Below are 13,465 nucleotides of genomic sequence, written 5' to 3'. Positions count from 1 at the left end.
TAACACAGAGCACGGAGACTAGTGCCGTGTGATCACAAGCCATGTGTATTAATGATGTGATTGTGAAACTCGACCTCCTATTGTTAGGACAAATACAAATTGTGAGCACGTAGAAGTTACCTAATGAAAGGAAATGAACTAGGAATGCCTATGTAGTGCACAATTTCAGGGGATGGCACCTACAACTCTAGAGTCCATGAGAGTGTTATCTCCTGAAGATAGCCACACAAACCAGGAGCTCTCTGGGCATCACACTTCAGAACCATCAGAAGAAATTTCTCAAAGGCCCTGCACAAGTTTGTTTGTTTGTTTGTTTTTTAAGTTAAGCATATGCCTATCATACGAGCTAATCGTTCTACACCTATTGATTTACCCAGGACAAATGGCACTGTATCTCCGTACAAAGACTTGATACACTATTGTTCATAAGAACTTTACCTATAATAGCCCCAAACTGGAACCAATCCAAATGTCCACCCACAGGTGAATCAGTAAACAAATTATGATACACCCATGCAATGGAATGCTACTCAGCAATACAAAGAACTGAAGCACTGATATATACAACCATACAGTTCATTCTCAAAATGATTATGCTGAGCAAATGAAGTCGGACAAAAGAGAATGCAGTGCGATTCTATTTACATGAAATCCTAGCAATACAAACTCATCCGTAGTGACAGAAACTAGTTTAGGGGTTGCCTGGGGCCTCAGGGTCAGTAGTGGCAGGGAAAGGCATGAGGTAACATTGGGGGGTGATGGCTGCATTCACTGTCTTTACTGTGGTTGGGTTTCATGGGTGGATATGTCAGATCTTATCAGGTTGTACACTTTATGTCATATATGTCATATATATGTGTGTGTGTGTGTGCATATCTATTTCTAATATAGTAGCAAACATGTGTTGCTTTTCACAGATTAGTTATACCTCAATAAAGGTGAAAACATTTGCAGGCACACTGGAAAGCTCATGAACTTTGGAATCAGACAAATCTGGCATCTAAGCCCTGACCTACATATAGCCATGTACTACATATTAGCTGTTCAACCTTGGGTAAATTACTTAGCCTCTCTGAGCTTTAGTTTCCTCACCTGTAGGACAGCAATGATAAGGCATCCATCTGGCAAGTAAATAACCAGCTGTGCCTTGCAGTGTCCCAAGCCCATTTACATCAGATAAGGTAGGTGCAAATTCTTAACACTGGCTACATGGGGGTTACACATTTCAAGGCACTAGTGTCCTTACCTTGATCACATCGTGCCCCCTTCCAGCCTGGGCTGCAGTAACAGGTGCCAGTGATGTGGTCACAGGTGGAGTTGTTCAGACAATCACATATCTGGCGACAGCCGTAGCCGTACGTTCCTGCAGGGCACTCTGAGAAGGAGATGAAAGTTCAATGTAAGCTCTCCAGCCTTGGGCATCTGGGCAAAAGGCTGTCTCTTACTACATGATCCCATGTGTCTAGAGGGCAGAACTTCCAGGGGATCCTTGTGCAGGTAGAACTACCCAGGGAGTCCTAGAGCTGACAGGAATTCCCTGACTCATGGGGGGACTTCACAGGCCAGGCTGCACGGGGCCAGATACTGAGCTCCTTGCCACAGCTCCTGACTCCTTCAGCATTTATGCACCCACTTCTCTGATGGGTAAGTAGACACTCTGTAGAGCCCAACGGAACTGATGAAGACCATCTGCCAGGGCAATCTGAGATGACCCCACTGGGCAAAAAGGTGGGACAGAAGACTGAAGAGCATAACCCAGAGCCAAATCCTTGAGAACATGAGCAGTTTACTGAAGGCTCAGCGATCCTCCTACGGGCACACTGTGACTTGGATTAGCTGGGAGCAGGGGACAAAAGAGGGGCAATTTTTGTTAATTTTCTAGGTAAGAACTTCATTTACTATAGAATGACTCAAAATTGGGATGTGCAGGTTGAAGCCTGAGAGACCAAAATGGAGAGGTTTTTAGGATGCACTTTTAATAAGAGCTGGGTATAGATTCAAAGAAGAGTATAGGCATGTCAAATTTAAAAATCATCCCCAAATACTAATGTTTTCTGCAAAGTGGGCAGCAGGGGGCAATGTGCTGTTATTATTGGAGTTCTCTGTCAAACACAGTGTTTCTGTTTACAAATGAGCATCAGGAGGGGTCTCCAAAAATAGGAACATTTTGATTGGATGTTCAAAGTAATCACGGAGGGACTTAAGAAGCTTTTTAAAAATAAGACCATAACCAGTCTGGCTTCCAAGGGAAAGTCAGTTTAGAGCCTCTTCTGGTTTCTGTGCATATATGTATGTGCACATATGTTTAGACATTTATACACACAGATGCACAATATTTGCATACACAAGGGGTGTGCAGGCAACTGTGTGACTCAGTATGGGTTTCAGGATGAGATGAATACCAGTACAAAACTCAAATTGGGCCATTTCTGCCCAGGCTGATTCCTAGAGGTAACTCCTGCTATGTACTAGATAGGAAAATACGCAAAAATATTTCTAGGTTCAGCACACCAGACGGAGACAACCTAGCCATCCAGGGGTGCTGGGAGATGCTACTGGAGTGGAGAGAGGGAGACTGTTTATTGCCAAATTCCTGCTATGCTGATCCACCTTTCCAGGCCACACTGCTCCTACAGCCATATAATCTTTGATGCAACCTTCCCAGGAATGCCCCCTCTGATAAGCCACAAAGGTCCTGCCCCCTTTCCTGCCATCTATGACACGAGGGTGAGCCCCATACAGCTCTAAGATCCTATCTATCCGTTCAAAATATTGAATGAAAGTCAGAGGAAAGGAACAATAGACTACATTGAAATACTCAGTCTAGCACTAATTTTCTTATAACCCTGCAGATGCACAGCTGTAGGGGCAGAAATGGCAAGACAAGGATGCATAATTGCAACAGAGCATGTTCTTCTGGAGTGGGAGTCTTGCAACAAAAAGTTTTAAGGCAATCTATTGTCTTGGAGGTCAGATAGACTAAGATGAGAAGTTGCTAGGGGAAACAGTATAAAAATACCATCTAGAGAAGGCTGTCAGAAGGGGGTGCCAATGTTTGCGTGGACCTGGTTCCCACCCCCAGTGGGACTGGGAGCCCACCTGCCTCCTGTGCTCTTGGTCTGGCCCCAGACAATGCTTTCTCGTCCAGGGTGCAACCTGGGCTCTGTGTCTGCCATGAAGAAAACCTGACTGACTCGTACAGTTCTGAGCAGCCCCGTTCCAAAAATAAGCAGGACAGTGAGAGTGAGAGCCAGGGTGAACAGATGGAAAACTTGAATTCTGTCTTCATCCTTGGAGCCGCACCCCCTCCACCCAGAGCGCTGATTACTTACCCAGAAGAGGTTTGAAGGAAAAGACAGTCAGCAAGGAACCCCAGGTGGCCTCTGGGAGGGGAACGGTCAGCTGGGCCGGGAAGTGACCAGCTATCGGTTTAGACAACTTAAAAGTTGCAGGTCCTGCCTTCATATTCTTAGGCATACAGGACAACTGGTGCTAGGGGAAAATACCAGCTGGATGTGTCACACTCTCATACTCACTCTGTTCACAGTGCTTCCCCATGAAGCCAGTGCGGCACGTACACTGCCCGGAGATGTGGTCACAGTCAGCGCCATTTTGACACTGGCATATCAATGCACAGTCCTTTCCATAGAACCCCAGAGGACATCCTGCAAGGGAGGGAAAGATAGCAGAGTCAGGAGGCTGCTGAGAGAACCAGAAAGAAGCTCTTGCTTCCAACTGTTTGTGTTTAAATCTGAAGGATGCGGAGCCACTGGAGAGTGAATAAAGACAATAACACAGATCTCAGCTTGTCACAAAGGCTTCTTTGAAGTCCCAGGATGCTCCTGCAAGGAGTCATAATTCATGAGTGGGAAGCAGAACCGTTCCACACCTGATAGTTTAACCCTTGCTGGGGCTCCCAGAGATGAGTGTCTTCTAGCAAAGCATGCTTTCAGCCCCATGGAGGTATGGGGGCATTTCCTTGTATTCCTTCCCTCAGCTACTAGACTCCCAGACTCAAGCGCCATGGACTGAAATGAGTACTTTATATTAAAATCACACCTATGCTTTTACTTAATAGTACAGAGTGTCTCTAAGTCTGCTGTAGCTCTATCTGCTGTATTTGTCACTAACTTAGATAATACTAGCTCCTTCACCAGAGGTGTATGTAGAATGCTAAACTTACAAAGCAAAACTAAACCCCTGCCCTTCATAGGCGCTTTGTAAAAAAGCAACAAACTTTCCATCGGTGCATGATATGCAAGAAACAGACCCTTGGGGCCTTTGGGCTAAGGATAGGCACTGGCCCTGCAGGCTGTCACAGGCCAGCAGCTGACACGCAGGGGGATTTCAGGGATCCCTGGCAAGCTACAATACAGCCTGCGTCTAGGGTTATTTCTAAGTATCACATGGGATCTTTACTTTCCCTTTTTCTCAAGAGAGGTTTTAATGAAAGTTCAGCTCTCAGGAAACAGAGGCACAGCACAGAGGTCAGCTTGCAGGGGCAACTATCACTGCCATGTTTTTATTCAGCACCTATTCTTTGCCAGCTGCTGCTTTCCATGTGTCCTCTCACTGAATCTTTATGGTAGTCCCACCTATAAACCTACAAATGGGAACTAAGCCCCGAAGGTTCCCTCAGTCACAGAGCCAGCAAGCAGCAGGCTGGCCGGGCCGTGATACAAACGCAGACAAGTCTGGCTCCAGACCCTGGGTTCTGCCCACCATCTTCTGCTACATCCACTCAAAAAGGTCCTCTGATTGAGGTAGACCCAGATTGTAGAATGATAAATAATAACTTATAAACACTTTTCCCTAACGAGCTTGAAACCCTTTCAGCATGCAATCTTGGCAGACTATGCGCAAGACAAGCTCTCTCCTTGCCAGCTCTTCCTTTCGAATCATGGCTCAAGGTCTACACCCCCTCCCATAAAGTTTTAAAACACTTTTTCGGCCTCTTCACTAATTATATCTCCTATTAGTATTCAACAAGAAGTGCCTAATTTCTGACCCATCTTTCCTTCTCAGCTCATTTCTGTGACTTAAAATTCTTTTATTATTAAGAATGTTTTAAAAGAATAAACTATACAATTTTATTAATAATCATAATTTGTGCTTTCCTGTCTTGTTTCCTTCATTCATTTGAAGGCAAGAGGGCAGAGAAGAGTCTTTTTTCCCCCGACAGTGCTGAGCTGTGGAGTACTTTGCACAGTACAGGCTATGAAGGCAAAAACCTCATACAAGAAGAAACAATGAGGACACTATGGGATATAAAATGGAAAAAAGAACTAGTGGCTCTTAGAGCAGCCTGGCAGCACCATGTGGAAAGTTGTCAGAAATGTGAATTCTCAGGTTCCACCCCAGCCCCGGTGACTCAGGCACTCATTCTGGGAGCGGGGCCAGCCGCCTGCGTGTATAGAGCCCCCTGGTGATTCCGAAACTCACTCAAGGAAACCTTCCCCCAAAGCACGAGTTATGTTAGGGAGGGGGCTTGTCATCTTCACTGCCTTCTAGTCACTGTCACTTACCCTAACCTTTGTGCTGTTGGAATAAATAACAGGGTATACATTCATGGAACCACTACCCCAATGTGAAGAATTATATAGAAGATTTTCATCACTCTCCATACACCTTCCCAATCAATTGACAGATTGATTTGTTTTTGATTTTCAAATAAAAGGAATCACATCCTGGGCACCTGGGTGGCTCAGTCGTTATGTATCTGCCTTCAGCTCAGGTCATGATCCCAGGGTCCTGGGATCAAGCCCTGCATCTGGCTCCCAGGGGCTCAGCGAGGAGCCTGCTTCTTCCTTTCCCACTTGCCCTGCTTGTGTTCCCTCTCTGTCAAATAAATAATAAATAAATAAATAAATAAATAAATAAAGGATCACATGGTAGAAACAGTAGATGTATGTGTATACACATATACATGTATATGTACAGACATGAACATGTATGTACAAATGATAGGGAGCTGGGTGCCTACAAACAGGGTCTGGCTGAAGGAGAGTTGGGAAAGGAGCCGCACACCACCACATCCAGCAAGGTTCCATCCTGACACAACATGCAGACAGAAAACCTGGACCTTGACAGCATCTAAACACACAGAAACATTTAAACGTCTAGCAGTCATCAGGGCAAGACCCTCCAACTCCAGGAGTCCCAGCTGAGCTCAGCTCAGGTGCGCGGAGGGTGAGCTGGCATCCTCCTTGGGTGTGGCTCCCCCCCCACCCCACCCCCGAGAGCCTCGGAAGGCCGGTTGCTTACTCTGGGTGCAGTAGAGACCCGTCCAGCCAGGAGTGCATTTACATTCGCCATCATAGGCGCTGCAGAAGGCCCCGTTGTGGCAGTTGCACGTGTGGATGCAGTTTGGACCCCAGTGTGCAGGTGGACAAGCTGAAACCACAACACGCATGGAGAGTTCCGTTAGAGCCTGGGGGTCAGCACCCAGCAGAGAGGGCGCCGTCCTCCCACCCCACCTCCTAGCATGCGAGACATTAGCAGCGTCAGGACTCAGCAAGCATGGTGCCCCGGATCTGCCTGATGCCCAGAGGGCAATGCTGACCGCAACAGCAACCGACACAACGGACACTGTATTTGTGGGCTGACTGCACAGTAAGGTGGGCAGAGCAACAATCATCTTGAGGGCACAGATTTAACTCTTTAACAAATAAATGCACATTGGGCTCTTATGCACCCAGCACTGAAAAGTGAATAAGCAAAATGTTACCTATTTAGATTCTTTCTAAGACATCATTTGGATTTAGCATTGCATAGAGCTCTTAATGGGGAATAAAGCCACTTAAAATTAAAATAAGGCATATTATAATTATTCATATATTATTTCCTGATTATAGAAACCCTCATACTTCCATCCTAAGGAATGTGGAAACAAACAGATACACATGGTTGTTCTCGAACAAGACTCACGTTGAGAGCAGTCACTGCCAATCCAACCTGGGTAACACTGACAAGATCGGTCAATGGGGTTACAGGTTCCGTTGTTGGTACAGGTACAAACTCCAGCACAGTTTTTCCCAAATCTGCCACTGGGACACACTGTGAATAAGTTACAGGGTCAGTAATGCACAATTACATCTCAGCTCATGGAACTCCAGTCTTGGGGCAGGAAAGGACTTTGAAGGTCATCTCCCCAGCTTCCCATTTCCTGGCTGCCGCCACTCAACAGCATTCCTCATCTTGAATGAGGTCATTTTAAGCAGACACATGAAGCCAAAGGTTCTTAGGAAGGGAAGGCATCCCAATCCAGGAGACATCATCACATTTCTAGAAATCTGACTTCATGGCTGCTCACTCAGGGAGCCAAAACCCTTCTTCCCTCTGTTGATTTTTCACGGGAGGCTGTTTCCAGTTAATACCAAAGAGTAGCACAGCTCAGAGAATAAAGAGATTCTGCCAAAGCAGGAAGCCAGCTTTTCAGAAGTTCCTAGTCATATCTGCAGAAGTTCCAGACACAGTGCACCAGAAGGCATGGGGAGCTGAGAGCGGAAAACGTGTCCTCGGGCTCCGCCAAGGGCAGACTGTATGTGGTTCGCCCACCACTGCACGTCTCTCTGAAACACTCGCACACCTTACCTTCATTGCAGAGGGCACCTGTGAAGCCAGGCAGGCAGTCACAGAGGCCCGTGATGTGGTGGCATGGCCCACTGCTGTGCACACACTGTGGGCATGTTTGGCTGCAGCGATGCCCATAGAAACCAGGAGAACAGACTGAAAATAGATCAGACATCAACAGTTATCATTCCTGGGATGTGTGTCTCAAATTCCACATCAGCCTCCAGTTACAGTTAGGGGTAAAAAGAAAAAAAAAATTTTTAAACAATATTGAGAATTTTCCAAGTATAAAATCACCACCATGGAAGGAAGAAGGGTACTCTTTAATAATGAAAAGAAACTGCTAGACTGGATTGCTCGAGGGCAGGCAAATGTCTCCGTCCTCTCAAAATTCTCATTTATGGTCCTACTTAACTCAAGGCATGACACAGAATGGAGGCTTGAAGAATTTTTTGTTGATGAAACAAATGAAAGGAAACTCAATTCTAAAATACCCCCCAAATACTCTCAAGCCATGTGTCAATCCCTTATTCTTTAAGAGTCATTACTGGCAATAAAGATCTCCGGTCTGCATTTATTTATCTATCGATCGATCGATCAATCTATTTTAAAGATTTATTTATTTGACAGACAGAGATCACAAGTAGGCAGAGAGGCAGGCAGAGAGAGAGGGGGAAGCAGGCTCCCCGCCGAGCAGAGAGCCCGATGCAGGGCTCCATCCCAGACCCCTGGGATCACGACCGAAGTTGAAGGCAGAGACTTTAACCCACTGAGCCACTCAGGCGCCCCTCCAGTCTGCATTGAAAGGATTGTTCCTCCTCAACGTGATCCAGGTAAATGATGGTGATTGAAAAAGGAGCAAGCAAAAAAATGCTACATAACTAAGTCCTTCTCAAGACATTCCTTGAATTTAAATTAAACAGGATGAATGCGCAAAGCGAAGAAAAAAAAAGTTATTTAAAAAGTAGAATAAGGTATCTTAAAGTCATATACTCTTTTCTTGATTGCATTTACTAAAAAATTTAGTAAAATCTTACGGATCCCTTCCTAACTTCAAGTCCTGTTGACCTATGTCAACAGCCCTATTTTTAACTCCGCAGTGCTATTTTCCCCACAGCACTGGCTGTAAGTCTAATAGCACGATGTATGATTTGCCGCTAGGTTTGGCTGATGTTGACTTCTGGTAATTGAGGTAAGGCCAATGCCAAAATTGCTGAATCAAATATTTACAGGTCAATGGATTTCTGGAACACCATTTGTAAGATTTAAGGCAGGATCGAGAGATGTATCCCGATGATAATGCCAATGAGGCATTGAAATCATTACTGAGAAGGAATGGCTCTAGCCCCATCTGTTAGGCTCATCCTGAAGGCTGGAAAGAATAAAGCTCTTGGGGAGTGCTATCAAGGACAGCCCTTTGAGAAACAGGGAGACCTAGTCTCTCTCTTCTCCCTCCCCTCGACTGAAACAGGAAGGCACCAAGCGCTGAGAGGACAGGAGCCGCAACTCCTGGGGACTAACAAGGGAAGGCAGACATCGCCCCTCATGAGACACTTACTTCTCTGACAAGTGGTGCCTCGGAACCCCGGCGCACACTCACAGATGCCGTCGTCTGGGGAGCACGAAGCTCCATTTTTACAGTAGCAAGGCAGAGAACAGTTGGGGCCCCAGCGCCCCTCAGCACACACGCTGTCACAGTGGACACCTGAAACAATGCACACGAGCGAGGCTGAGTGAGAGGCAGGGAGCACAGGTGCCTCGGGGATGCAAAGTCCAGGACAAGGAGCATGGTCCTGGTCCCCAAGCTGAGCGATCCTAGGCAACCATAAGCGGGCATGGCATAGGGTTTAAAATTCACTTACGTACATCAGTACATCATCATATTGCATAATCATTCATTGTGTCACCATAACATTAAAATAATCCCAGAATGATTTTCTATGGAGTCATAAAAGAGCAGGAATAAAACACCTTTGTTATATTGGTTTTCCTCTTTAAGGAGGAGGGAACAAATGGGAAGCCCAAGAGTTCTATTAAAAGCAAAATTTACCAAAAATATTTTATCATTGAAGACTTCCTCCCCCACCCCATTCTTCATATTTACAGAGAAATGAACAAAGCGTAAAAAGAGAAAGAGAAGTAAAACAGTGGTTAAATTGTTTTACATAAAGAGAACCTTCCCCCTGGAGCAGACACCATCTTAAAACATTTTGATGATACATTGTAGAGGATGGAAAGATACACTCATCTGTGCCACTAAATTCCTCTTTAAAAATTTAACCTTACATCAGGCAGATAAAGGCAGAATATTACAACTGATGCTATTTATAGCTGTTATCTAAGTTATTGATTATTAGGATACTATATGTAGGTTTTTAACTCTCACCCTGGGAACAGAAACTCTAGAGCTACTCATGAATGAATAAATGCCTAAAGAAAAAACAAGGCGGGGGGGTTACCAAAGTCCCCAAAATAAAAATAAAACCAGTTTGGGTTTTTTTTTTTTTTTTTTGAGGTAAATAGAAGTCTTTTTGGTATGTTTGTCTTTGAAATACAACAGGCACCTCTTTCTTGTAAGTCAGAATTCTCCGCAATTCAAAGACATGCTCTCTGCATTGAGAAGCAATGAGTTATAATTAGTAGTGAACCAGCGACGGCTGGCTTGAGACCAAGGGAAAACACAGGAAAAACAAGCACGTACACACTCCGGGACTCCAGAACGCTGTTAATACCCAGCACCAAGGAAGCTGAGAAAGGCATGTTTTGAATTACAGTTTTTGCTTCTGTGGCCCAAACCTTAAAACAGGTGCAGCCCCAAACCACAACGTGAACATGGCTAATTGGTACACAGTCATTTCTGCCGAGCCATAACTCCGCTTTGGTTCCCATTTCTCTCCTTCCAAAAGTCTCCCCCTTAGTAAAGGCTGCTAAGTAGTCACGAAAGCGTACAGACCTCATTGTGTCTAGCTTGACCCAACAATAGATGATTATTTGAGCTTGCACTGCGGGCTGAAGGAGATCAGACCTGTTATAAGCTGACCAGGGTTTCGGGGTTTCCTATAGAATAAAATACAGAATTTGAGCCCATTGTGATTTTTTTCCCTTGACTTCACGAACATGTGACCGTTTTTTATTTTCCTAAAAACCTCTTTGAAAAGCTAGGGTGGAATGACATGCAAATGCTCTGCTCACCAAATGTGATTCACCAGCTATAGGGTTGTATCTGGTGTTTTGGCTGACGAGGCAAAGCATCAAACCTACTGAGGAATAAACCACTTCAAAAGGAGGCTGCAAACCTAAATTTTGTTTTGTGAGTCTGAAGGAGGTATCAACAAGGGTAGCCTGTTACAGGCTTCAGTCTGTTCAAATTCAGGTCCCGAGACCTGACCATAATCCAGAACTCCTAGTTAATGGCAGCCAGGATACGGATACCCACTTCACAGACACTCAGACAACCCTGACCGTTTGGGTTGGGAGCCACTCATGCAAATCCCAGTTAGGATTTTTGAGATGCCGAAGCTGAGTTAATCTGAAAATCATCCTGAAAATGAGTCCTCATTTCTGGCACCTTTTTGTGGGGTGGAAGCTTGAGGAAGGGGGGGAGTTAGCCATTCACAGCGATTTGGTTCATCAGCTTCTTGCCAAATCTCTCCTTCATATCCAACAAATGCAGTGAAGCTGGAATGGAGCACACTTCAGGTCAAAATTATCTGCCACTTTTTTACATTATAGATTGCCATAATTTATATATGACCTAGCACATTCTCAATCAGAGCATGTTAAGAGAAAATGACTCCAGGGCAGATTGGCAAATCTGAATAAAGTGATCCTTTATTTCATATCTGACTTGTCTTCCCTAATAGGTTTGTCCAGCTGGATAACATAACCATCTGTCATAATCAGCTTTATCGAGGTAATTTTCATAGAGCAACAGGGCCCACGATAGAGCAAAGAGATCCATTACAATGATACGCTTGTTTCACATGATTTACCCATGATTTCATTTCCAGAGAATCACAGGGAATTCTAGAGATCATCTGTCAAATCTTCTGTCTCCGAACATATAAGCATATTTCAACAGAACCTAGCTTACTTTTTAAAAATCTTTATTTTAGGATTGCAAATAAGTCTTTCCTTAAAAAGTAAATTATAATAATTCTATTATCAACTTCCCCTAAAAATCAATCCCTTGGGGCGCCTAGGTGGCTCAGTGGGTTGAAGCCTCTGCCTTTGGCTCGGGTCATGATCCCAGGGTCCTGGGATGGAGCCCCACGTCAGGCTCTCTGCTCAGCAGGGAGCCTGCTTCCTCCTCTCTCTCTGCCTGACTCTCTGCCTACTTGTGATCTCTGTCTGTCAAGTAAATAAATAAAATCTTTAAAAAAGGGGAGGTGAGCCATGAGAGACTATGGGCTCTGAAAAACAATCCGAGGGTTTTGAAGGGGTTGGGGGTGGAAGGTCGGGGTACCAGGTGATGGGTATTATAGAGGGTACAGATTGCATGGAGCACTGGGTGTGGTACAAAAACAATGAATACTGTTATGCTTAAAATAAATTAAAAAAAAAACTCAATCCCTTTTCTTTCTCCTCTACCATTGGTAAAAATAAATCATCATTTTTCAGATATTAATGCTTAATCTCTTTGTAGACTTTGTATATTTGAAGCTGCATTTTTTCCTCTTGCTGTCCCATTTCCTCCCTTTGTTACTCATCCTCTTCAGAGCTCTGTGCCCTCCTGTTATCTTTCCCTTCATCTTATAGTCAAGAAAAGATAAATTGATTATTGTTGAATTGTTACCTTCTCCAGAAAATACTTATATTTTAAGGGAATATACATGTAAGGAGCCTAAGAAATAAATCTCTAATTGTGAAATACCTATCAAGCAGTGAGGCTCACAGAGGAGGTAACTGGGTAAGTTCTTCTCTAGGTTACACTGGTATACGGCTACTGATGTGACTTCTGTGTGAAGGTATTCCTGCAATAAATTTTTTTTTCAGGATAGGGAATTCTGAGTTTGCATTAACCATCTTTTTTTAGTGTGTGTGTTAATCCTAAATTATTCCCATCGATTTCACCTCAGTCTTTGCAAACTTGGCTGGTGTTCTCCAAGACAGTTTTCTGTTTCCTTTTTTAATCAAAGACAGAAAAAATAATTCAACTTAATCAACATTCAAGGGGTCCAGTAAGCTATTGGCTTACTGGTAATAGGTTCTCTAAGAAAGACCTCCAGCTGTAGAATGACAACGGCCCTAGAATAAGCACCGTTAACTCTGTCTGGGGATCCCAGTCAGAAAAGGAAATAGCTTCAGAAAAGGAAATAGCTTGTGAAGGTGGACAAGGGTTCCAAGCTGATGGAATGGTGTGTACAAGACCCTAAAGTCCAAGGAAGTAGCCAAAGTTGAGGACAGCCAAAACTGGGGTTAGAAAGAATGGGAAGGTCTCTGGGAAGCCAGTTCACGTCATGCAGAGAAAGCCAAGACGGCCATGCTGTGGAGTGTGAGCTTCCCCCTAGGGGGTGACAGGGATGAAATAGACAATTAAGCAGGAGAAGCACATAATTAAATTTGTGGTTGGCAGGAGGGCAGAAGACAGTATGAGGAGGATGAGCCTGGAAGAGAGAAGGCTTGTGTCAGGTGGCTATTGTAGGTCACACAGGTTAAAAAAAAAAAAAAAAAAAAAAAAAAAAGATATACATGACAAGGTCTTAAACTAAGTCATTGGCAGTTGGAATCCAGGGAAGATAAATTCCAGAGAAACATAAGAGAAAATGGAGATGAAATATCTGTACCTATCCCCCACCCCATATTCCACAGAGGGCAATGAATGAATTCTGGCAGCTCCCTGAAAGCGAGATGGGGATTTTGCTCCCTACAGTGTTAAAGATATTATTAAAAA

The 13,465-nt window shown here is 44.4% G+C and overlaps 1 protein-coding gene across 2 annotated transcripts in view; it reads right to left on the bottom strand.

The window, feature by feature from the left end:
* Positions 1-13,465, bottom strand: part of MEGF10 (multiple EGF like domains 10) — a 165,563-nt gene that overhangs the window by 15,140 nt on the left and 136,958 nt on the right. For both annotated transcript variants that reach the window (XM_059174463.1, XM_059174464.1), the window contains exons 14-19: positions 9,131-9,277; positions 7,594-7,728; positions 6,928-7,056; positions 6,265-6,393; positions 3,537-3,665; positions 1,247-1,375 (exon numbers count right to left, since the gene is read on the bottom strand). In XM_059174463.1, coding sequence (XP_059030446.1) covers positions 1,247-1,375; positions 3,537-3,665; positions 6,265-6,393; positions 6,928-7,056; positions 7,594-7,728; positions 9,131-9,277 — 798 coding nt within the window. The remainder of the gene's footprint in view (positions 1-1,246; positions 1,376-3,536; positions 3,666-6,264; positions 6,394-6,927; positions 7,057-7,593; positions 7,729-9,130; positions 9,278-13,465) is intronic.

This window comes from Mustela lutreola, chromosome 5 (genome assembly GCF_030435805.1).
Source record: "Mustela lutreola isolate mMusLut2 chromosome 5, mMusLut2.pri, whole genome shotgun sequence".
In the NCBI taxonomy this organism is placed as follows: domain Eukaryota; kingdom Metazoa; phylum Chordata; class Mammalia; order Carnivora; family Mustelidae; genus Mustela; species Mustela lutreola.
The sequence above is the reverse complement of the archived record's forward strand: the minus strand, read 5'-3'. Positions and strand labels throughout refer to the sequence as shown.